General features: G+C 35.7%; 3 protein-coding genes and 1 non-coding gene across 4 annotated transcripts; 2 read left to right on the forward strand and 2 right to left on the reverse strand.

Annotated features, from left to right (window-relative positions):
* Positions 1 to 4,317: 4,317 nt before the first annotated feature.
* Positions 4,318 to 6,504, reverse strand: LOC133739647 (UPF0496 protein At4g34320-like). The gene is made up of 2 exons (XM_062167428.1): positions 6,045 to 6,504; positions 4,318 to 5,700 (listed from the first exon to the last, which is right to left on the reverse strand). Exon 2 carries the CDS (start codon positions 5,683 to 5,685, stop codon positions 4,558 to 4,560), a length of 1,128 nt encoding a protein of 375 aa, XP_062023412.1. The 5' UTR covers positions 5,686 to 5,700; positions 6,045 to 6,504; the 3' UTR covers positions 4,318 to 4,557.
* Positions 6,505 to 11,603: 5,099 nt separating this feature from the next.
* Positions 11,604 to 11,924, forward strand: LOC133737292 (putative lipid-transfer protein DIR1). Its single transcript, XM_062164885.1, has one exon. It carries the CDS (start codon positions 11,604 to 11,606, stop codon positions 11,922 to 11,924), a length of 321 nt encoding a protein of 106 aa, XP_062020869.1.
* Positions 11,925 to 18,757: 6,833 nt separating this feature from the next.
* LOC133741588 (small nucleolar RNA snoR83) lies at positions 18,758 to 18,888 on the forward strand. Its single transcript, XR_009862032.1, has one exon. It is a non-coding gene; the product is annotated as a small nucleolar RNA snoR83 (small nucleolar RNA).
* Positions 18,889 to 20,274: 1,386 nt separating this feature from the next.
* Positions 20,275 to 25,908, reverse strand: LOC133739263 (dolichyl-diphosphooligosaccharide--protein glycosyltransferase 48 kDa subunit). Its single transcript, XM_062167007.1, has 13 exons — positions 25,564 to 25,908; positions 25,193 to 25,329; positions 24,301 to 24,426; positions 23,710 to 23,763; positions 23,513 to 23,626; positions 23,039 to 23,094; positions 22,917 to 22,958; positions 22,239 to 22,314; positions 21,946 to 22,017; positions 21,731 to 21,856; positions 21,541 to 21,645; positions 20,998 to 21,081; positions 20,275 to 20,546 (listed from the first exon to the last, which is right to left on the reverse strand). The coding sequence occupies exons 1-13, from the start codon at positions 25,826 to 25,828 to the stop codon at positions 20,499 to 20,501; spliced, it is 1,305 nt and encodes a 434-aa protein (XP_062022991.1). The 5' UTR covers positions 25,829 to 25,908; the 3' UTR covers positions 20,275 to 20,498.
* Positions 25,909 to 26,134: the final 226 nt, after the last annotated feature.

Here is a 26,134-nt window from a genome sequence, read left to right on the forward strand (position 1 = left end):
CTCCAGCTTATGTCCAGATCGAACCTGTCACGGGAGTTACAAAACAGGTTATAAAAAAATTATTGATCACTGGATCAACATAATCATCAATATAAATAACCAAGAACGACCACAATGCTGATAGAATTAATGTTTTCCTGCTCCATCCGCAAATGTTCGCTAAAGTGCGTTCGTGAAGTGAGTTTGCTGCGAATGTTCGCTAAAGTGCGTTCACGAGGATGACTTCACTGCGGGGAAAAGTAAGTAGCAAGTTCGCAGAGAAGTAGTGTTCGCGGAATAACTAAGTCTGTTCGTGAAGGTTGAGTCTGTTCGCTGTCACGAAACATGCTACGGTGAAAATCTTAGCTGCAATGAAAGATATTTTACAGCCACTTGCATTACTGTTTGCTCCACTCAAATTAAGCTAGATATTTTGTATCTAAAGTACTTTTAATCTAGTTTAATATGCTTTCATCTTAGATATTTTGTAGGTTAATCTTGTACCCTATATAAGGGAAGTGTTGGTTGATGTAAAAGCGTGAACAAGTTCAAAAATTTAAGTACACAAGTTTGCTGAGTTAAGTTGATCTGTTCATGCTTCATTTGCTACTGCAAATTAATCAAATCAACAAGTTGTGATTTCAATTATATTTTGTTCAAATACAAAGTAGAAGCAATTAAAATTATATATAACAACATCCAACATGGTATCAGAGCTCTGTTGATCAATATATATCAACTGGGACGTATCAACTGTTGAAAAAAATGAAAAAAATCAAACACAAGGTACTGATCTAATATGGCTAGTTCAAGCAACTCATCAGAAATCAGAGTTCCAATCTTCAGTGGAGAGAATTTCGACTTCTAGATGATCAAGATGAGAACCATGTTCATCTCACATGAACTACGGAGTTATGTGGATGAAGGCTACACAGTTTCAGAAATTGAAAATATGTCTAATGCTCAGAGAGTGGAGCTGAAGACAAACATAAAGAAAGATGCAAAAGCTCTAGGAATACTACAAAACTCAGTCTCAAACAAGATCTTTCCAAGAATCTCAAATGAAGAAACAGCGAAAGCAGCTTGGGATGTTCTGCTGCTTGAGTTCAAAGGCTCAGAAAAGGTTAGAACTGTTAAACTTCAATCATTGAGAAGAGATTTTGAGTATACTAGAATGAATGAAACTGAGCTGCTAAATTATTACAGTACTAGACTGACTAATATTGTAAATCAAATGAAAACCTATGGTGAATCCATTACGGAGAAGAGAGTAGTCCAGAAGATCCTTATGAGTCTAAATAGAAAATATGATGCTATAATCTGTATTATAGAGGAGACTAGGGATATGGAAACTCTTGGTGTTCAAGATGTGATGGGGACACTTACGGCTTTTGATCAGAGGTTAATGAGTCATGATCGATGAACCATCTGAGAAAGCTTTTCAAACACTGAGTCTTAGCTCAAATCAGAAAAATGATGAGCCATCTAGTTATAATTCAGAAAAGGGAAAACAAAAGATGAAGAAGAACTGGAAAAATAAAGGCAAGAAGTGGGAAGGCAAATCAGATCAGTTAGTGAAGAAAAACAATGAAGGAAGTAGCAGTTCAAGTTATTCAAAGTGTTCTATTTGTTCAAAACTTCATACTGATAAATGTTGGTTTAAAGGAAAACCAAAGTGTACAAATTGTCACAGGTTTGGTCATGTCAAGAAGGATTGCAACTACAAAGGCAATCAACAAGCAAACTGCATTGAAGAACAAGGTGATACCAACATGTTCTCTGTCAGCAATGCTGCAACTACACAAGTGAGTGAGAATGTGTGGCTTGTTGATAGTGTTTGCAGTAACCATATGGAAAATATTCGCAAGACACAAGTGTTTACATCAACTAATTATTCGCAAGACACACTCTTTTACATTCTGTACCACATTCATGTTGGAAAATATGGACTTCACATTATCTCATAGCATTAAGTAAATGATAACTGATTTAGTTTAAGATAAATAACAAGAAATATAATGCTTTAACTCTATCTAGTTACCTATTATTTCTTGTTATTAATTTATCTTAAACTAAATCAGTTATCATTTACTTAATGCTATGAGATAATGTAAAGTCCATATTTTCCAACAATTTAAACACGTACCATGTCCTCAGTTTCAGGATGGATGGTCTGCATAAATGGTATCTGGTAAGAATCGAGAGATAAGCTAGTTATTATCATTCACACCCATATATACTACAAGCATTTAGTCTATAGTACTCTAGTGGTATAAAATTCAAACATAGGGTGCGAGAAGTCCCCGAGTCCAATTTCCAGGAATCTTTGCACCGTACGTCTGTAACTGCAGTTGCTGAAAATGCTACAGAAAATAATTATGTTGACAAGTCGTCGGGAATTGGATCCGGTGGAAACGTGAAAGCAAATAAACGTATTTGCATTGTTGTCTATACCGGTAGATGGTGAAAATGCTACAAGTTAGTAACTGCAGAACGCAAGAGACATTACAAAGGCACTGGCAAATGATATCTGATCATTGCGTAAGGTTGTTTTTGTTTGTTGTTGTCAAGTCAAATAGAAAATTGAATTTGTACCTGAATTAATTAGTAAGAGTTTATGATGTCCAAGTTAAGTACTTCTCTCTGCTGAAGTCAAGCTTCCATTTCAACAGTGTTTCAACGAGCACTGTAGACAATTCGTCAGCAATTCTAGGAAACTTTTCTTCGTGCTGATGAAGAGCCGAAGAAGCTGCTTGAGAAATTTTCGCTTCCTCGCCCGCCTCATTCTTTGAGGCATTTTATTGAGCAGCCTATCTACCAAGAATTATCATAGGTAATTTGAGTTGTCTGTGTTGAGAATATATACATCCCACATGGGAAAAAATGAGACATTGCCTATGAGTTTATAAGGGTTTGGGCCACTCCATCCATTGCCAATTGGTTTTGGATGTGAACCTCAGATTACTTTATCAGTCTGATCAATTTAGTGATGGAGAGTAGGAATAATTCGCGATTGACAACCACCAACAATACTAGCTATTAAAGACATATTACTAAGCATGGAGAGTAGGAATAATTCCCTTCGTACCCTCATATGCACCAGCCATGCATTGCGCGTATAACCTATAAGACTCTAAGAATCAATTTAGTGACGGAGAGTAGGAATAATTCCTTCGTACCCTCATATGCACCAGCCATGCATTGCGTATAACCTATAAGACTCTTAGACATCAGCGATTGACAACCACTAACAATACTAGCTATTAAGGACATATTACTAAGCATTATTGGATATATTAATGAGTTATTAGCAATGCACATGTGATCTTATCAATTAAGCAAAAGTAAGATACCTAAATGGGCAACCACAGGAAAAGAGCAAACCTCATAGAGCAACATGTTCAGACCATCAGCCTAAGAGCTGCCTATATGTAGAAATTTTTTAATGATTAATGAGTTTAGAACCACCAGCAGAGATCTACGATTTTTTCTTCATTTGGAGGCAAGAAGCTCCTCGAGGAATTTTGGGACGCCGTGTAAGAATTTGACTTGCATTACTTGTCACGAGAAACTAGATACAACCGATCCACATTATTTAGAGATTCCAATCATGTTATAATGTGGATCTAGATTTATGTTGATTAGAGAAACTTAAAATTGATTACCAAATAGGATTCATTTATGGATAGGAACCTCTTAAACTTGAGTCGAGGTCCTTGAATTCACTGTTCCACAGTCTCTTGCCGCATTGTGAGATTTCTCGGACATAGAGCAACTGCATGCAGAAGACCAAGACTTCCATCCATGGCTTATTTAATTTATCAAGTATGTTCTTCATCTTTTGTTAAACCAGAGTTGATCTAGCATGCTACTTTTGTAATGTGTTTATACTCGTGATTGTATATTTGTATTCTTTAGTCATAATGCGTGTGATCTATATGTTAGTTGTCCCTAAGATATAGATCACACGCCCCGCCTCAGTTTTGTTGAGGCATTTTATCAAGCATGCCACCCTCAAAGGAAATATGAGCTGTTCGAACAACTTAAGGGGAGAAATAATTTAAAGTGAGGGCAATCGAATCCCTTTATTGGCCGCCATATGGATCTGACCACCATTGTATACAAACCCAACAATGGAAGAGATGACATATTAACCTTACTCTACGTGTATAGAAATAGATAGGCGTATCTGGGCAACTAATATATAGCCATACAGGAAAGAGACCTCTAAGGTTAATATCTTCAAGACATTCAGGCACCACATTATGGTATCATATCCATGAGATAATATGGACACCAGAAATAATTTAATTACCAACTACTATAATAACCAACACATCTAGTAACCAATAATTAGATTGAAGACTAATCATTTGTCAGTTGCTTCCTAACATTTGAGAAAGGCTGAAAGTATATGAGTCTTGGATTATTTTTATACATAAATCCATCCAATTGACTGGATTCAAGGTACAAACTAAAAATAAACAAATGTGATGAAAAAAACAGAAAGTCACATAACTTTAGAATCTTCCAACATCAAAACAGCACCTGGTTGAACATCAAGGATGGGTCAAGTTTTCAGTTGTTGGTATGCTTGATAATCCTCTGCAGAACCACAGTCCTTGCTCTTCGAATGTCTCGGCTGCACATATCAGCTTGAGATCCCAATTCCTCAACATTCTTCATAAATACTCCCAACTTCTTCTTAATCTCCTCTATTGCAATCCTAACTGCTTCTTGCTCAATAGCAAAGCTTGCATTATCCATGAGCGACTGAATTTCAATTTCCAATCGGTCAATCAGAACTCGAATGCTGTCCAAGTCCTTGATGGCAACATAAGTACCCACTTGCATTGAGCTAATTACTTCCTTCTGACCCTTCATAGCACTTTGATAATTCTTCCACAAAGAGTCAATCCATTTTCCCATTGAACCAACGGGGATAGAAGTCGCAGCAGCCAGAGCTGCTGCAACAGGCGGAGCAGCCATGGCTGCTGCCACAACTGAACAAATCAAGACTGCAGCAAAAGTAGCAACAAATATGATACTGGAGACCTTCCTCCAAGCATTGATGTACTTGAGCTTCTTATCCAGCTTGTTCTTTCGAAGATGCAACTTCTCAAGCATCTGTATTTGCTGCCTGTAAACAGTTTGAAACATTTGGAAGAACTCTTCAGTAAAAGGGTCACCAGCAGTCTTAAAATTCTTCAACTCCTCCATTGTCCTTGTGTACCGACTGCCTCCCACCTCAGTTTCCTCCTCGAATTGTTGAAGGGCAACAAGAATGAGCAGTTGACTATCACGAGCTCGCTTCAGGCACTTCTCCAATGCAGTACAAAAGTCTAGAGTCTGCAAGCTATTCTCAAAGTACTCCTCGACCAGCTCGAACAATTCCTGATTCTTCCAAATGTCTTTCTTGCATTCCAATATTACCTTGACAACCTCCTGGTTCATCTCCAATAAACATTCCGTCACTTCTTTCAAGGAATCGAACGACAGAGCTCGAACTTCAACTCCTGCTGCAAGAGTGGTGATAACTTGATTGGTTCGGTTTTGGAGGTTGGTATCAAACGACTGCAAGTCAGCATCAACCTTGCAAGCAGCCTCATATGAGCTCAATTGATCAGTTGTGTACTGAAAAGTGGTCAGATTTATAGCAGACGACGATGTCTCAGTGGTAGTCTTCTTGCTCATATGGCTTCCCATAGCTTCAACTCAGATCTAGACAAACAATAAGAAAAAAAACAGAACAAACCCAGAAGTCAGCTTAGAAACTTGGCCAGCTTGCTAATTGTACCCTTCTTTCTCATGCAGAAGCTAAACAAACAACCATGAATCAGAACCAAATTAGAATCTCCAATCCCAAATTCCTATCCAGAATATGAAGCAAATGCACAAGCAGTTCCTTTTCGAACAAAAGCAGAGATTGAATGTGCAGAAATGAACGACCCAATCACCCAACCAATCTCAACTTTTAGTACAAGAAAACCACAAAAGCATCCAAAGCTCCAAACTTTCAAGGCTTTCCCCGAACCCACCTCACAAAATAAGATAACACATCTAACCTGGGAATTTTATCGAACAGCTGGTGGGCACAAACAAGGAAACTCTTTGGATATAGAAGATGGGTTCTGTTTAAATAACGGAAACAAAGCAAATCAAAGAGGAAAGAAAGAGAATTGAGAGCTGAAATTAGAGGAAAGCTTGAAACTTTTGTGTGACCCAACAAAAAAGTTGGGTTGGGGGGTTTTAGATATTGGGTTTGGGGATAGCTTGCACGCATGAGAGAGAAGAGTGAAAAGGGCATGGAAAACGCGGGAAGCAAGGTCCTCCTCGTTCCCTGAAAACCCTTGTGGTTTTAGGCCTTATCTTTTTGTCTAATCTCAGTTTTAAGGCGCAAAGCAACAGTTACCGAAGCCAAGGAAGCACCGCATTTTGGTTTCTAGAGAGAGAATCGATGAATCATTTGGAAGAAGAAGAGGAGGGGAGGGAAGAAGAAGAAAGCTTAGGAGCGAAGATTTGGCGTGGTAGTCATAATAGCAAGCAACAGAGGACAACTTAAAGTCGTCATCATTTGGAAACAAACAAAAGTCTTCAATGAAAGACTTCAGGTGGGAACACTAAACACTTTTAACGACCCACTGGCTGTAAATCGTAATGACCGGGAATTACTTCACCATTTTTCTTATCCGAAATATTGCAAATTTAAAATTTAAACTTATCCAATTTCCTTTTTCTTTTTCTGTTTTTGCCAAAAAAAAATAGAAAATGAATTGGTGTATATCCTTGAGAAATGAAAACGAAAATCACGATGCCAATTTCTGACTACTTTTGTATAAACTGTGAATGATAAAAACTGATTGACGAAACAGTATAGAACGCACAAAATAGATCGAAAGAAAAAAAAATGTATAAATTATAAAAGTAAATCGTAAAATTTGGTAAAGATATTCAGATTTTCTATTATCAAAGAGAATGTACGGTAAATATTGAAGTACTCGTAGTAAACAACTCACGCTTACAGTTTTGTATAAACCATATAATTACGAATCTTGGGTGTAACAAATACTACTTCAAACAAATTTCATGATTCTTTGCCAAAAAAAACAAAACAAATTTCATGATTGAGTAGGGTTCTTTTGGTAAGTAATTAGTCATTGTAGTTGGCCACTAGTAGTTCTTAGATCTAATGGAAGAGAACTATATTTTTCTTCGTTCGTGTCTATAAATTCATTTATAATTGACCAAAATTTTCTTTGATTGACCACATAAACACAACCGGTAACATCAAAAAGAGATGAGTGAGTATGAAAATGAATTCCAAATACTAATGATCGTGATTGTAATGATTAAGAAATAGAGACATATAGTCCGTTGTTTAAGATACTTTTGGTCATTTTGCAACAGAAGGAAAGATTAGGAATGAAGGGAAAGGTACCTGATTGCTATGCTTCAAGTTGGTAAAATCAAGATGGGTAGGCAATTGATTAGAGAACTCCAAACTTGGAAGAGAATGAAGGCTGGTTTAGATTTGTAAATGGTCGGCAGCACCATCATTGCATCTATATATATACTTTCGAACCCAGAAAGCAACGTGGAAAGCAAGAAATAGAAACTGTAAATTTACCAAAATGGATCAGGTAACTCTAGCTTATGTAAGAAGTCATTCAGTTAGAAACTCAACAGGTTCCAAGAGTGGTTCTGTAAATGGCAGTTTCGTAAAACTAGCAAAAATCGGAGGGTGCTTTACGTGGTAAAACTCCTTAGACGAGTAGGAAAAGCAAAGCTGTTGTGCTGCTAGCTGGGTCATACCGCGTGCTCCGACCCACCCGCTTTGTAGAGTGTGGGCCCAGAACCTTCTACGGTGGACACGTCATGCTTTGTGACACGCGTTGCAAATTTAGTGGTTACCGCCCATGGGAGATTTCAAAAGCATTCCAAGCTACGTCACGTGCCAACTTCGTAACGCTCTCCCGCTCCTTTCTTTCTTTTTTTTTTTTTTTTTTTTGTTGCTTGAATTATTCAACTCTTATCTTTTTTTTTTTTTTTTTGAAAGGGGTTTGGAACTCAACTCTTATCTTAACAAGTCATCATTAAAGATTATCCATTTATCCAATTATGAAAAAAGAAAAAGTAACTTCATGTGGACAAAAGAATTGCAGTGTATTTCGGGGGGTAATTTTTGGGTCTCTATGCTCTTGTTGTAGTGTAGAAAGATTGCTATCATCATTTACTTTTCAATCGATTCGTATCATCTTAGGTTTTGTAATCTGTAATTTACGTGATATTTATAATAAGCTGGCACGTTATGATCATGCAATCTAAAAGTTAAAAAGACGCCTTAATCAATGGCGGAGTGATGCGGTCTCTATTGAATTCGTATCCAGTACTTGGATTTTGTTTTATATAAATGTATCTAACTTTTACAATAATGTTGACACGTTATTGTAATGTTATCTAAGAATTAAATAGATTCACAATCAACGTGCTATGGTGACTTGTATTGAACTCGCGTCATTTACTCGAATCATATATTTCTTTAATTTATGTAAAGTTTACAATAAGGTCCCTTACGTTTCTTATTTACTCATTTAACCATTTATTTCAAATTTGTAACCTCTACTCAGATTTTGTGCAACTTTTTTATCCATAAAATTTTTACTTTCCTATTTAGTTATTACTTATCCACAATCCGGAAATTATGTTGTCTTTGGTTTCACAGCCTCTCATTATTAGTCAGTCCTCAACCAATTTTCTTCATGCATTTTCCTAGGCAGTGCTTAGTTGTTAAGGTTTTAGAAATCTCTAAAAATGGCTTTACTAAAAATAGTTATCCAATAAGACAATTACGTACAAGGAGTACAAATTGTACAAGAATCATGTAACCACCCTATAATATAGCCTCTTTCTTCTCCCCTCAATCCCGCTTCAAGAGGGCTTTACTAGCAATGTGCTCGCATTTTTCGTGGTTCTATGAAGAGTAAGTGTATCTTTTGGTTTCTATTATTTTACACTTTTATCTCTTTGTGTTTTTATTGACTTGTTTTGACATATGTTACATAAGGGTTTTTTGTACCAAAAGTTTGGTGAAACCCGTAACACCAGAAAAAAAAAAAAAAGATATATCTCATTGGAAAGCCCTATCTCATTTTAAGAGTTCAAGTAACTCTCTCGCAAACCCAAATCTCTCTATACCATTTTATAGGTGCACAAATAGCATGTGACAGTGGTAATATGTATGCATCATTTGTGATTTTATCTTTACGTTGCCACTAATATGTATTTCTTGACTTTTGTGCTCTATGAGGAAAATTCTTCTATACACTGAATTAAAAAAAATGTAATTTATGTTATCTAACCGTCCATTTCTGTTGGTGCAAGTGCACTAAATAATATCTCCTCTAACAATATGAAATAGAGTTCTAGGGTTTAAATTTATGTTGTACCCGAACAAAAAAATGCATGGAATACAAGATCAAATGACAACAAAACTCTAAAATGAAGTGTTTTCCAATCTCCTTAGAGTAAAATGAAAATTTTGTATTTTATAATATCAAATGATGTCGAGTTCGAGTCCCTTTTTTCTCTTCAAACTTGAAAAACATTAATCTCGTTATTTATCTCAAGACTCTAATTTACGTCACTAGTACTCCCTTTCTTCTCCGTCTCCGGCCCCCTCCCTTACTCAAAAAAGAAAATGCACGGATACAAGATCAAATGACAACAAAACTCTAAAATGAAGTGTTTTCCAATCTTCTTAGAGTAAAATGAAAATTTTATTTTTTACAATATCAAATGATGTTGAGTTCGAATCCGCATTTTCTCTTTAAAAATCAAAATTACAAAAAGTTAATGGGAAAAATTCACCAACGATGTCTGGACACTTAGGGGACTTTCAGAATGATACCTGAACTTACAAAGTTATCAATGTGATACCTGGACTCATTTTTTCATATCAACGTCGTACCTACGACTAATTTCCGTCACGGAGCCGTGAAAATTTTGCACGTGCGATGCACGTGAGTCACTTAATGAAGACAAAAAGACCGATTTACCCCCTGGAAAAATTCACCAACGGTGTCTGAACACTTAGGGGACATTCAGAATGATACCTGAACTTACAAAGTTATCAATGTGATACTTGGACTCATTTTTTCATATCACGTTGATAACTTTGTAAGTTCAGGTGTCATTCTGAAAGTCCCCTAAGTGTCTAGACACCGTTGGTAAATTTTTCTCTAAAACAAACTGAGGGCAGAATGTCTTTTTTGACCTCATTTTTGGGCTCACGTGAGTCACACGTGCTCACAATTGACGGAGACGTGACGGAAGTTCGCTAGAGGTACGACGATAATACGAAAAGTAAAGTCTAGGTATCACATTGATAACATTTAGAGTACAGATATCATTCTGAAAGTCACCAAAGTGTCCAGACACTGTTGATGAATTTTTCCCAAAGTTAATCTCCTTATTTATCTCAAGACTCTAATTTACGTCACAATCCCCGTCCTTCTCCATCTCTTTCCTCTTATGGAACAAGGAAAATGACCATAAGAAACCACATGCCACATCTAAAGAAAACACCACCATCTTGATGTCATCTCCATTATTAATGACTTCTTCCTCATCAAAGTGTGAAAGAATAAGAGTGAAATTGACATACCGATGTTGAAGTTCACATGTGACCACCATACAAGCACGTTCTTGCTTTAAACTCTGGTAGAAATATTAAAAAGACTCATATGGATGTGGATATGATGCTTCCCAGAAAGGACCAGCCAATCCCTTTGTCACCACCATCGTACTCACTCACCCCCGTGATGGTGAGATCGGTGTCGTATACAAGTTACAGAGTCACAGACAATAGTCATGCCAATACGCCAACTCTCTTTCTTTGTCACGGGCTCTAACAATAATATAGTAATTCATTCATAGAACATTGCTACACTTACTAAATTTGTGAATCAAATTACGCCTGATTATCAAAATTTATTTATCAAATTATGTTGCAAAATCTCATATATTTAACTATAAAATCATACCAAATTTCTATCAATATGTTATACTTCTTTCTTTTTTCCTTTTACATTCAATTATACTTAAAATTCAAAAGCTTAACCCTACAAGAGAAGGCAAACAATGTAATATATACACACACACACAATTAGCTTCTTTTGCATTAGGGCAACTTCACAGTACAAAGAAAAGCATGTGGCCTAGTGCAATAGTAGCATGTACACCGTAACCTGTTTGAACCAACAATGGGAAGTTATACTGTTATAGTACCGGAAGTTTTAAATTTAAAATTTCTTGCAATTAAAAATTTTCAGGTATATTGAATCACAATCACTAAACCTCAAAAACTATTAAGTTGAATCACAACACAGATTTTAGCAGAAAATCCTATACACACCCTGTCGGAATAATACAGATTCTCATATGCTGGTAATTTTAAAAACTAGATAAGAAAAAGACAAACCACCAACCCCATAGGCCATATATATAAATATATCCACTCCATTGCTATATAAGCCCTAATGCCAAAGCCACAAGCCATCATCAACTCCTCCAAGAAACTAAACTACAGAGTGGTGAGAAAGAGAGATCGAGCTCGATCGAGAGACATGGAAGCATACAAAAAGCTTGTGATCATTGCAGCTTTGGTGTTGGCATTGGCCATTGGGTCCAATGGTCAGGGACAGAGCTCCATCTGCCGCATGACCAAAGACGGCTTCGTGGCCTGTGCTCCGTCAGTGACTGCGACTCCTGGGGTTAGCCCTGCAGCCCCCACAGCCGAGTGTTGCTCAGCTCTTTCCGTCGCCGACTTCCCATGCCTGTGCTTCTTCATGAGAAACTCGAAGCTTCTCACTACCTATGGAGTCGACCCTAACCTTGCCATGCAGCTCCCTGCTAAATGCAAACTTGCCCGGTCTGTGCATTGCTAAAAGTACCGATCATCGATCATGGGGCTTTAGGTTTTGCTTGCTAGTAGCCTAGTGCTGTTGTTTTTGCCGAGTTATGTTGTGTTTTTCTAGTACTTTTGTTTGTTTTTTATCTTGTTCTTCTATGCGTGGAGATGTGTTTCGATTTTTAGGTTTCGTTGTAGTACTCGTAAACTTATGTTTCTGTGTTTTGTTTAATTCATGGACTTTGCTTAAACACCAACTGTGCCACTTCTTTTTGTTTCAAAGATCGTAATTTATGTCATTCACAACCGTTCAAATTAATTTGTGCTTTATTCGTATAATGGAAAAAAATGCAAATAAGAATCAACATTTTGTCTATGAAATTTGAACTTTGGTTAGGGATAGATGGTGGAAACGCAATGATCGAGATCTCCAAACCTTCTGTGATATATGAAGTAGAGAAGTCTGACTAAGTATTGCTATTGAAATCTATTAATAAATTGACATTGTTCAGAGATTCAGATACTATATATGCTCTCACACTCCAACTTCAATATATTTTCTAATTTTTAAGCAGTGAAAAGATGAATTGAAGAACTTAGGGGGTGTATTCAATCTAGATTTTAAATGATTCTGCCTGACTTTTTATAATCCATGGATTCTCGTTGATTCTACAGAATCCACGGATTGTTTTAATTCTATACGGATTTGAATAGATTCCAATGTATTGTATTAGTAAGATTTGTTTGGATTTTAATAAGTGCATGGATTGTCCTTATAACAATAATATAATAAAGACCAAAATATGTACTATGTAATCCATGATTCTGCCATGTTACTCTCTATATGTGTCTTCAAGAGAAGTTCCTGTTGTTTAAGGTGAGGGTTATGGTCACATGATTCTTTTGTGAGCGAGTTTTTGTCTTGCTGCTGCTGTTTTGTTGATTTGCTGAAGAAATTCGTTAAGAGAATTGAAGTGATCAACGATGGTCTTTCCCTATTGTCTTGTATATTTTTCGAGAGGAAACTACAATTACATGGTATATCTTGTTCAGTATTTTAGCATCTTCAACGTCGAAAGCTTAATTTTTAATCACATTGGCCTGATTGCAGCGTACTTTATAAGTTGAATGCATGTTGGGTAATTTTTAAAATCTTTCTGTGTTAGATCTCAAAGCAGGGTATAGTATAACTAAATTGTTCCATTATTCCCCGTTATGCAAATAAATAATTAAATATACTTATAAGTCAAGGGCACATTGGAAATGCTTAATGCAATTCTTGGGGCAGCAAGGACGGGACGCTCAAGTACAATGAAGTAACAAATTTCTGCAGTTTCATTTCATACACGTTATCAAAATTAATAATACACAAGAGAATTGGTTTCTATGAATTGTTTCAGTACGTACATGAAAGAGTATACAGAGGGAGAAATTGAAGGCAGCAAGTGTGAAGGGACTTCTGGTTCAGCAAAAAATTAATAGGGAGTCATACTGCCTCTTTGCTTCAATATCTTTCTTGAAGTCAATGTTCGGCTCAAAATCAAGAACCAAAGCAGGAACCTGCTCATTGCAAAGAAAATAAGCTCTTTTCTTATGAAGATGAGATGATCAAAGATCAATGTAAAAAGAAAACAATAAGACACCACCAGGGAGTAAATCTAAATATGAATAAGTTGTTCTATTTACATAGGTTCAGATTGCGGACATGAAACAACCTATCTTTAGGAACAAGTAACTTATATTAACTCCAACAGGATGGGAGCAGGTGTCATTGTCCATAGAATTGAGAGTCTAAATTTATGATAAGAGTATAAGACCGGTCTGCATTTGCTATATATCTATCATATCACTGACACTGCATTCTTTCCTCCGTAATTGAACTCACTGCTAACCACCAACTCCAATCTCGAATTTAAAATTAACCTTTATAGCAAACTATGCCAAAACTGTGACAATTTATATGGAACCAGACCTCAGCAGCAATCACTACTGCACAATCCATATCAAAGAGAAGAAATAAGTTGACAGTACTACTTCCTATTCACATAAATTGGATTATATATATAGTATTACATGGATGAGCTACATTTATGTAAAACTAATATGCCTTCATGTTACCTGTGACTCTGTGAGACAAGCTGTGAGACATCAATTATCCACCTTCATATTAAAACCAGCCTCTTATATCCAATTAAATTGTATTGTTTCATTTAGTGTCTTATTCAATCTCACTGCTAAATAATGCCTCCTACTTAAGAAACGTTCTTTCAATGTCAAAAGAAGAATGATCATTCCATTTATACCACAAGTCATTTCAGTCCATATACCAAGATTATACTAAGAATATTTCCTGATTAATTACTCATCCTAGCTAGCAAATGCTCCATGCGGAGATGAGAACAGACGGACGACCAACAACACTGACATTCCTACCAAAAGAAGCATAGAATAAAACTCAAAGTTATAAACAAAATGCTCATGAAACATAAATAATACCTTGATTAAAATTGGATTAACCCTGTTTAATTTCAAGCTTTCAAGTGCATCATTCAGCTCTGCCAGCAAACCAACCAGCTCTGGTGCAGTACTGTATGGCAAAAATGTTAATTATTCAGGCAGCAGATGAGACAATGTAAAACTAAAATAAATGCATTTTATCTCATTGTTCTTACTTCAATTTCTATTTACATGGAGTTTCATTTCACAAGCCCTTGAGCGTAGTGTAGAATCATGGCATGACGTTAGAATCGTGCCATAGTAAATACTCCAAAAGAATTGAAGAGGCCAGGGAAAACACACACTAGATTCTCGTTTAATTAACATAATCCATCAACAATAATATGTGCATTGAAATAAGCCATGCCAAACAAAGGAAATTAATCTTTTAATAATCTGTCCATCAACAATAGTCTTTCAATGCTATACCATATTTACCACAACTGCCTATAGTATACAAACAGTTCAAATAGGCTAGGGGAAACTCACATTTCAGTAGCATAGTCTGTCACTAAAGCTCAGAGTGTTTAAAGCTCAATTCGAATATAACCTAACAATAATTCGACTTTTCATTTTTAATCTACATACATGTAAAGTATATTTACACATATGATTTAAGTTTCTTTATTAGTTTTATAGAATAACCTGTTTTACTATTTTTACCAGTTTGCATTGCTTTTAATTGCCAGGTACATGGAAATTGAAAACTATGAACCAATCCTATTGCTTTTGCCAAGTACATAGAAATTGAAAACTATGAACCAATCCTATTGCTGTGTGTTTGTGTCTATCTATATGCTCCGGTCCAAGCACGTACAGCACCGACTCCAAACACCAAAACAAAAACCAATCAATCCGCATATAGTTTTGAAAATGACGCTAACTCCAAATACCAAAACAAAGATGAGGAATTACCTTGGTTAGTAGAGAATAAAGATTGAGGTCAGAGGTCGAGGTAAGAGGTCGAGATCAGTTCGTCTGTTTGAGGTCTTTTCGTCTTCAGACGGAGAGAAAAAATAAAGACGTCAAAATCTCACCTCTAGAGAGTGGATTTCTGATAGGGTTTGGTATTTATACCAAACACCCAAAAATCCTACACAATCAAGTATCTAATAAAATCATTCAAAATCACTGGGCTTTTGAATACCACCAGATTTATAAGGACTTTTTAAAATCCTGATTGAATACCACAAGATTTTAAAGGACTTTTTGAAATCCTAATTGAATACCATAAGATTTTAAAAGACTTTTAAAATACAAAACAATCCAATAGACTCTTAATTGAATACACCCCCCTTAATTAAGAATGCTTCAGATGCTGGCTTAGTAATTAATCCTCGGACGTATGAATTCCAATCAAGCATTCGTCAGTGACGGGAATTGAGATCGCTTAACCAGGATACAAATTTTGGACCGAATTAATTAACTTGTCCAATCGTGGTTAAGCTTCCCGGAGTTTATTGGATTTAAATTTGGAATCAAATTTGCTCACCACCAATACTTTGGTGGTGATACCACCACTCAATATAAAATTGTCATGTGTTATAAAACATAATTATAGTTAATCATGATGTTTTATTAAATAAATAAATTTTAAGTATTAAATTAATTCTACATGACGTGGCAAATTTTAATTGGGTGGTGATATCACCACAAAATAAAAATGGTGAGCAAATTTAAATCTAAATTAAATTATTTATGTATGGATTCCACAATATCCAATAATATGGATTGCATGTGAGTAGAGATCAACACACATACAATACCCATATGATGAAGTACCAAAATCATTTTCAGAATTCATGTATTTGGGAGTAGTATTGTATGATACTAAATTGAAGCAGCTCAACCAGCTAGATCAAACCACATCGTAGTAGATTTTATATTCCTTTTGTTGTACTTGTTCATTTTCATTCACGGGTTTACGTCCCCCCCCCCCCCCGGTTGTAATTTTCTAATTATTAGTGAAAAAGAGAAGATGGCCAAACCGTTGGGTTCTAGCCATAAAAAAAATAAAAATAATAATAAAAATATAAAATAAATCGCATTCACATTATCAATATAGAGCACATTTATAATTACACATAGATAAAAACACTAGTTTAGCAATCTACTACAGTAATAGTTAATTACTCGTCCATATTAAATATCACAACTCTATTATAATGTATAATTTTAGAGAGGTCACATTGTAAATAGGTTTATTATAGGTTAGTTTAGTCTATATAAAAGTTTCATTCAAAAATATCATTTTATAAATACAATTAATGTGAGTTCTTTTATTATTAACCAAAATTTCCACCGAAATCGAAACTTTCTTCGAAATTTCCTTAAATTTGAAGTACCGAAATCGAAACTGAAACCGAAATTTGAATCCTTGAGTCGAATATGCAATCTTACATTAACAACTGAAAATAAACACTAGTTATCTGAAAGTCTAACTACAAAAGAAAACTGATATTATTTGACTGATTGATATTGGGCACATATTTAGATTAGAAGTAAATACTGTTAAGTCCTTGAGCTTTTGACCATAAAACACTTCAGTCCCTGACCTTCTAATTTCACATGTTTAGTCTCTGTACTTCAAAATTTCAGACCAATAGATCCTTGCTGTCTAAAAGTCGCGGCGAAATGTCTATTATGCCCTCAGTTTTTTTTTTTTTTTAATTAATTAATTAATTAATTTTTTTTGGAAAAGGAATTTTTTTTCCCTTTCTTTCTTTCTGTTTGAAAAAAAAAGAATAAATAAAATAAAGAAAAAAAGAGAAAGGAATAAATTTATTTTAAAAAAAAACTGAGGGCATAATAGACATTTCACCGCGACTTTTAGACAGCAATGACCTATTGGTCTGAAATTTTGAAGTACAGGGACTAAACTTGTGAAATTAGAAGGTCAGGGACTGAAGTGTTTTATGGTCAAAAGCTCAAGGACTAAACAGCATTTAGTCCTTTAGATTATTTGATAGTAATACTCCGCATAGAGTTTCCTGCTATAAAAAGAAAAGGAAAAAACAAGGGTGTTCTATTTCAACCCAGCAAATTTCTTTAGATTATTTGATAGTAATACTCCGCATAGAGTTTCCTGCTATAAAAAGAAAAGGAAAAAACAAGGGTGTTCTATTTCAACCCAGCAAATTTCTTAGTATACCCAGCAAATAAAAAATTCTCCTATATTTTCCAACTTTGCCCTCATTATAATACACCCAACAAAGTTTTATATTTCAAGAACGTCCCCTTCGAGTTTAATTTGATGCTGGTGCATACCCAAACAATCGTCATTAGGTTTGCTATTAATTGTTTGCCGACGACGACCTGAAACAATAGAAACACCGAGATTGAGGCGGTTCCTATTGCCCTTGAAGTCTTGAACTGAAACCACCTAGGGTCTTGAACTGATCTTTCCCAGAAATCCATCAACACTCCATTTGGTGAAATTCTAACTGAAGTAAAAACAGCCATGTTTCATGTTGGCATGATTTCAACAGTTGAGTAAATTTCAATTAGCTTGTTGAGGATTTTCATTGTTTAGGTTATTTTCTCTAGATGAAAGAATTCCATGTCAAGAGGAAAATACCATTTGAGATCCGATTGATCAAAAGCGAGTAATAGTGCCCACTGCCCAGTAGCAAATCAATTGCAACTATATAAGAAGAAACTCTCCATAAACATCAAGATGCAACGAAGCAAACTAAGTTTCATCAAGAATCCAGTGGGCGTATGATTGCACTGCACTAAACTTTCATTGATGAAAATATATATGTCCATCTAGTTTTGGCCAACTGGAACTATTAATCTATATTTATGGGCCAATGATCGGAGCCTCGGAGGGAGAACACAAACTGTGGTTCTTTGAAAGAATTGAAGCTATGTGGAAGTGGAATCATGATGATGGAAGTAGGTGCTGGGTTCTATTAGGGGTAAAGTTGGAAATAAATGATAAACTTTTGTGTGCTGGGTATACTAAGAAATTTACTGGCTTTATTTAGCAAGACCCAAAAACAATTACGGATTTTTTTTGCTCCCCTTCTTTTGGGCCGTGTTATGGATAACAACGGATATGAATTTGAACTTAAACTTAAACTTAAACTGACTTTTGGACCCGTTCAAACACTTGATCAGATAGCATAAAAGAAATCCCATAAAGCTCAAGGACCAAATAGCAAAGCAAAGGAGGTTTAGGGTTTTCTCTACTAAGAAACGAGTATAAATACATAGCAGCCGAGCAAAACAGGAACTCCAACACCCTTCAGTTCCTCCATCCCAATCTTCATATACAGTATTGTTCTATTGATTTACTTCTCTTGGGTTTTTATTGATCTTTCAATGGTTTTGAGTCTTTCTGCGAATGAAAGATTGGAGGTGCCTCCATTAATCCCAGATAAGCTGAGTTTTCGTGCTTATCTGATTCATAGGAGGCCAAAAACGACTCTGGAAGTTTCGCTGATAAATGCCTTATTTTCTTATTTTACGAAGGCGTTTACTAGTAACTCTGCCATACATTGTTTTTAATTCTATTGTCTCCTTCCCTGTTGGGTTTTGTTTTTGCATACTATAATCATAGTCTGGTTTTGTACTGGGATCCATTGGCAAGAGTTACGAATTTTTTTTGTTGGAAATCTGAGTACTTCCCATGAAAGTAGTCTGTGCTTGTTCTTCATGAAAAATGGAGAAAAGAAACATGAACAAATGGGTAGCAAAGTTTCAAATTCCTTTGTAATGGGGTAAAGGATAGAGTTTGGGGTAAAGATAATGTTAGATGTTAACAAATGGACTTGCTCAAATAGATCTCAGATCTGACTCTTGCTCAAACTATCTGAATAGAATTGCTCAAACAGATCTGAGTTCTTGGAAAAAACAAACAGAAATATGTTATATTAATCTTGCTCAAACATATCACTGATTTAATTTAACAAACAGACATCTGATTGATCAATAATTGTTCATCTAAAAAATGGCTTTATTAATTGAAATAGACTTTTAATGACCTCCAATAGTAATCACTAAAATTGGAGATGGATGAACAAGCAACCCAAAAAACTCACAGAATTTGTGTTCCTTCTTTTTAATGAACTTTTTATATGGTGCATGATCTCAATAGGTTGCATTTCTGAATTTCTGAATACTAATGACAATAGAGACTTAAAATTACCCAACCCAAATTAAACACATTATCTGAACTGACCCGCTTAGGCAAATTGACCCAACCGTTTAAGCAAATTGACAAGATATCAAATTGTTTGTCAGTTCATGTTAGTCATTATTTAGTTTCCTCAAATATCATAAAAACAATGGATGTGCAGCTAAAAATAACTCATAAACGGTCATTGCAACAAAACCAAAACAATTATAATGATCTAGCATTCTACTTACAACTTCTTATACAGTGGCTGTCACAGGATTATTGTTCAACCAAAACACAAACTGCTTATGCATTGCATTGCTCATAATTTTGTTATGTACACAACTACACATCCTATCAAACATAATGGTGGGCTAGCACAACCTTGATTTACCGGCCTACCGTTCCATCAAATCTTCGACGATGCAACAGCGTCTACATGAGGCCCAAGATATTTCTTAATTTTTGTTTCATTTCTGAAAAAAAATGACTAATGCAGTAAAGTCGACTGAAATTTGAAAACGGACTGAGATTCATAACAAGATAAAAACACAAGAACTTAATACTCCACAATGCAATTGTATTTTCATATCAAAAACACATGACAAAGGATGTATTTTCATATAGAATGTGGACCTTTCACATGCCAGCATTAACAAGAGCAATATTACTTGAACCAGTTCTACCAAATTTTATAAATGTACTAATGCCCAGATATGTTGAGAGAAGGGGCAATAGAAGATGCTTCAAGAGGAGGGGCAATAGAAGATGCTTCAAAAACACCTTAACATAAAGATTGTAGGGATGATGGTGTCCATCTAACTGCATGAACAAAAAGGACGGGAGCGACAATTTCTTCAACCACTTAATGACATAATATATCTATGACATAGACCTGTCTGCATATTAATATTTTTGCCTAATCAAAATTTCCATTGTCAAAGCTAAGCTCTTAATAAGGCATTACATTTTTCCCGTACAATTGTTCTACAGCTACTTGTTGTATAGGTGGACAACTGTGAAAACGAAGAAACCTGTCATCTGCATCACAATCCAAATTTTATATTATCAGAATGGTTAGAAGGTAAACTTTCACCAAATATGTACTGTAAAGAAAAGATCTAAACATAGCCTGCAACACCAGTCAATGTGAATTTCCCACCTGGACAACAGAGTGAAATTTAATCTGAAATGGGCCAATGCTAGACACTAGTAACAGGAATCACAGGACCAAGACCTATAGAATAGGCCAATCCTAGACAGTAGTTAAAGACCAAGACATCTGATTGAAAGTAATCTGAAATAGACCAATGCTAATTGACAAGACTGAGACAGTCTTTGAACCGGAGAGGTGGGCAACAATACCAAGAGTTCAAAATTAGAGAAGACATTACGCTTCAACTGCAAAGGATCCAGCGAACCAGATCCCATCTTAAGATATGCATATTATGATATTATGTAATAGCGATCAGTCTCAGAAAGCAGGAGTTACCATAGTAAATGTTGCTCCATAATAAGGATAAGCTGCTGGTATAAATCTTTCATATTCGTTGTGTCTGAATGGTCGAACAGGAATCTGCAATTCAACATCCAGGGAAATCATTCAGCTTCGGGATAAATGACAATACACCAGCTAGAAAAGATAACAGACCAATGCAAGATAAAAAATTAATATCATGATTGGCAAGAGTAAATCGTTATGTGCAGTTCAGGAATATAATTCTTTCTGTGCACTACAAGCCTACACCCACAAAACATCTTGCTTTGCAGACTTAACTTGTCTTTTCTCTCATGTTTCAAGTACCTATCTTTAAGTCTGATAAAATTTGCATTAAACTCTAACTTACAAGAACTCCAGTGATTGGAATCTTTAATTTGAGTTGATGGTTAATTACAAAGCTTCAAAACTACAGATGTGTCCATTTACTTCAGAAGCCATGAAGATAGCATCCAGTTAGGCGGCAAAATTAGATAGAAGTGACGACTATGTTAAATAGTACCATCTTCTCTTATATTAAGAAGGAACGTTTCTTACCTGCTTTGATAGAGCTACGCTTGTATACCCAAGCCTATGATACTCAACCTTGAATTGGAAAACCCCATAAACATCTGGGACCTTGAATGCTGTAAAATAATTACCCTGCAATGCAAAATTGATTGTAAGAAAAGGGTGTTTACAGAAAATGGTGTTTACAGAAAGGTTGTAGTTAAATGACATGCATTACCTTCTTATCAGTTGATAAGGTTTTCAGAACATAGGGGCTCATCATATAAAACTGCACTTGGACATCATCAGCAACATATGGTTCCCAACTTTTTCCATGCCATTCATAAATCTCGACCGAATATTCCTTCAATTGTGATTCCAGTGTCAGATACCAAAAAGTATACTTTTTTCCCCCTCTTCGTGGAGTTTAACTAACACAGAAAAAAAATTTACCACATCATCGTTGATCCTGTAGATAGCTGGTTCATCTGCTTCCCCAACTTTGTGGTGTCTTACATTCACAGCCTACAGATCAAAACAAGTTTTAATAAGGGAAGCACTTCAACAGTCCCAAAGGAAACTTATAAAGAACCAAAATGAGCTATAAGATGATTTATCCTCCAATCATCAGGCACCCTGTATTACCTCTTTCTTTTCTCCTTGTATTTTTGTTTTCTTTTACTTCATTGTTTAAGTCTCAATGAACAAATCTATAATATCATAATTACAATACAAGTTTTCCTCACCTTCAGATGACCTCTTTCGTGGAAAACCCACTTGCTAAGTTCAGTCAAAAACTGCTCATTAGCTGATTTCTCATGTCTGTTATCACACAGGAAATCTCTTGTTAATTTATTATTCAAACAGAATACTCTTTGCAGTTAAAAGAGATAAGCAATATACACAATCATGTAAGCATAAGTTATTCATAAAAGTAGTCAGTTTGTAGGAAAGGAAAACATCTTATGACGCATGCACTGGTTGTTAGCTCGTGATCCCATTCTCTAGTAGACATATGTCTAGTTATTTCTGAAATATTCTAGCAGCTTCCACATGAATCATAATTCATCATTAAGTTAAAAAAGGCATTCCTACTTCAAATAGGTGGTCACAGACTTGTAATGTACAACAGTTTATCAATTCACAACCTGTAGATGCTGAATTATCACTATAACCACTATATCCATTATTATATTTGTGAGGGAGGATTTGAACTTGGGATATCCTTTTCAGAGATGTGCCACCAACTATGACTACATCCCAACCACTTGACCATAGCTCATATAGCTATGAGTCAACTGCCAATAGGCAAAGCTTTCCACTAATAAGAACATTTTTACTTTCATAGTGTTGCAATTAGAAACGGATGTCCTAATATCATTGTGACACTTATGACAAAGAAATCTATTTAGAATATCACTCACTTATCTGGGCTCCCAGCCTTCTGCACCTTAGATCTAAAAAATCTGAAAAGAGAAATTAATCTTTGTTAGAGAAAACGATCACAAAATAAGAAAACCTCATTTAGATGGAAACCGTCACATACCGATCGCTGAACATACTTAATGACCCGGAGATCAAAACCCGAGCATTGTTTCTTGCCTACATGGAGAGAGAGAGAGAGAGAGACCAAGAAAAATCTGTTACAAGAAATCCAATGTATAAAATAATTGCACTCATACTGATGTAGCAAACAATGTACAATCAAAAGCACTGAACCTCATCCATTTAATGAGTTGGATGAACTCATGTGAAGATATTCCCGAAGTATTCATTTAGTTAGTAATATTTATTAATAAATACATGTGGAAAAGTACTCCTATGCTTCTTCCAGAGAGAAAGGAGAGGGGGGGGGCGGTAGGGAGGAGGGAGAGGGAGGGAGAGAGAATTGATGTTGACCAATAATATATAATGCAGTAAATAGAACTCTATCATCAATATCATTTCCTCTTCAAGGATGCATCATATAAAGCACAAATCAATGAGGGGTGGAGCCTGTGGCAGGACAGAGTCAACATACCTGCACAACTGATACTAATGATATAGAAGATCCAGTGAGCGATGGAGGACTAGACAGCTTGCTGTTGGGATTAGCTGAATATGCTGAAGGTGAAGCTGAGAGAACTTTCAAAACCTTCAACAAAGCATGTAAGCAATCAGAGTTGAAGAACTTCATTAGCACAAAGGTTAATTCCCTTAGTTGTTGAAAAATCTTACCAAGCTATTTTCTGAATTTATTGTATGGCCAATCCCCTTGAAAAGTACAGGAGCCTGTGACAGAAATACCAAGGAAAATTATATCAGAGACAGAGGCATTATAGTTGGAATTAACTAGTACAATGCATAGAAATTTGTCTCTGCCCCATCTACTGTTGCAATTGTTCAAAAATTTTGCTAAAGGTACTGTTGGGTACTCAGACATAAAATGCTGGATGGCTTCATAAAAAATGTTATGACATAAAGGTGGCCAGCTTAGTACCTACTTAACTTCATTAAATATCTTATCTTGGGTCAACTAACTTACTAAAAGCTCCTCTTTCTTTTTTTGGTGAAATCAACTCAATTGAAGAATGAAAGATAAAAATTAAGAACAAAGTTACCATACCGTCAAAGTTAAGTACAAATTTTCCATTTAATTTTTTTAAGGTAAAGAAACAAAAGAAAATGAAAGATAATTTCCTTTTGGAAGAAAATGAATATGTAAAATTCCAAACAATTCATACAGGAACTTGAGTAAGAAAAAGACATGCAAAATTAACATAATTAAATTGGCCAACTAATGGTGACGTTGTCAAGAATAGAGCTTGCCTCAATTTTCTTGCTTCCCAAAATTACATCAGACGAAATGAAATCATCGCTTGCAATCAGTGTATGATCTCCCTCACTGTCTGATACTGCGTAGCTCGTGTGATCTATAACCATAGCTGAAGGGTCCTGCAGCCATTACATATAATTTAGTCAAACATATAGAATCATTAATGAAGCTAAAAATGCTAGATGAAAAGGTAAGCAAATAGAAACATGTATGTGTTCAAGGTAAGGATATTAATACTGATTGCCACTGAACCTTGAAGAATATGAAATCAAATAAGAGTAGAATATAGCCAGAACGACTGCAACAGTGGCATCCAAATTCATACGATGAATTCTTACTTGAGGACAGAACTTGCTAGCATAAAAGTTACTTTTCTTTTGTTTTACAAAATTCAATTCTTTTTATCTCTTTGTTCACCCTTTGCATTTGTACATACATATTATTCAACCTCAATGTCATATCATAAGTGCAACAACGGTGCACAAGAATCGGGTTTAATGAAAGTCAGTAATTGCCAATACGCTCTTATTAAATGACAATATTCTTGCTGTCACTAAGGAACAGCTCCAAATATAACTATGGAAACATCAGAAGTTACTTGCAAAAGAACTCAAATTTCAATACGTTATTGACAACACATAATAACATTGCTCCAGTTGTTATTGTACTCTTATAACTTCACACAAACCTTTGGTACTGGATTTTGGATTAAAGTTGGAGTGTTGTCACAAAGACATTAGTGAAAATATTGACGCAGACGCATTTTCAAATAATACTCAACTGTGGACATCATTGCAAATAACTGATGCTTCAACAGAAGTACATATTATGAATACTGAACTTAGAGGAAAATCAAACCGAAACAGTAAGAAACTTTACACCAACCTCATCGAAATCAACTCCGCACTCGACAGAGATTTGTCGGATTAAATCAGATGCATTAGTATCAGCTGCAATAATCAAATCATGACCGGTATCCACAAAATCCAGTATAGCAGCCAGATCAATGGATCCTCCAAAACCTATATCACATGATCCACAAAATCAGAACTAATCAAATCCTTTCAAGATTCCCAAACGCTCGCAAAATCAAATATGACAAAATGTAAACAATTCTGAAGCAAAATAAGTTTAATTGTTAAACCTTCAACATTATAGACCAGTCAGAAAACCAAAAAACCCTAGGTCAATCGATCAACATTATCATCTTCTGCAATCTTCTCAGAAACCAAATCATAGGGAACAGAGAGACTTACGGTCTACAGTCGGAGAGAAGAGGATCAAGGCGTCATAGGTGTACTGGCCGTATCTCTGTAACCCGATCTTGGGGTCGTCGGCGAGCTTGAAATCGAGGTCGAAGCCTCGAGATTGGAGGGTCTTGAAGAAGAGCGAGTGCGAGGATTTGATGGCGAGGTCGTCGAGCAAGACGAGGACTCGGCGATCGGTGGGGTGGTCCGGCGAGAAGGAGTGGGCGAGGAATGGGAGAGTTAGGGTTAGGAAGGCGAGGAGGAGCTTCAACATGGTGAACAAGTGGATTAGACGAAGACTGGTGCTGCGACTCTCAGATCGATAGAACTAGTGAAACAAGTGAGAACTGTGTACTCTCTCACGGAAGGGTTGACTGACTTTTCATATTTACCCTCCGTGGCTAAATTACGCTTTACTAATTACTACCCTTGGTTGGAGTCATTTTTATTTTTACTTGTATGGCAATAAAATTACAATGGTTGGTAGATCCATGAATCATGAGTCTATATATAGTTTTTAGTTTTTCGCTTTTGAGTGTGTAAATATGTATCTTCTGAACGGGTTGAAGTTAGTTAGGGG

Source organism: Rosa rugosa, chromosome 3 (genome assembly GCF_958449725.1).
Source record: "Rosa rugosa chromosome 3, drRosRugo1.1, whole genome shotgun sequence".
Classification (NCBI taxonomy): Eukaryota; Viridiplantae; Streptophyta; class Magnoliopsida; order Rosales; family Rosaceae; genus Rosa; species Rosa rugosa.

What these genes read in the sequence shown, in the direction of transcription:
- LOC133739647 (XM_062167428.1), bottom strand. Translation starts at nt 5,685, where the DNA reads ATGGGAAGCCATATGAGCAAGAAGACTACCACTGAGACATCGTCGTCT.
- LOC133737292 (XM_062164885.1), top strand. Translation starts at nt 11,604, where the DNA reads ATGGAAGCATACAAAAAGCTTGTGATCATTGCAGCTTTGGTGTTGGCA.
- LOC133739263 (XM_062167007.1), bottom strand. Translation starts at nt 25,828, where the DNA reads ATGTTGAAGCTCCTCCTCGCCTTCCTAACCCTAACTCTCCCATTCCTC. An exon ending in TGGGAAGCAAGAAAATTGAG is followed by an intron (nt 23,764 to 24,300) that starts GCAAGCTCTATT and finishes TTTCTGTCACAG; the next exon opens with GCTCCTGTACTTTTCAAGGG. An exon ending in ATGGAGCAACATTTACTATG is followed by an intron (nt 20,547 to 20,997) that starts GTAACTCCTGCT and finishes ATTGTGATGCAG; the next exon opens with ATGACAGGTTTCTTCGTTTT.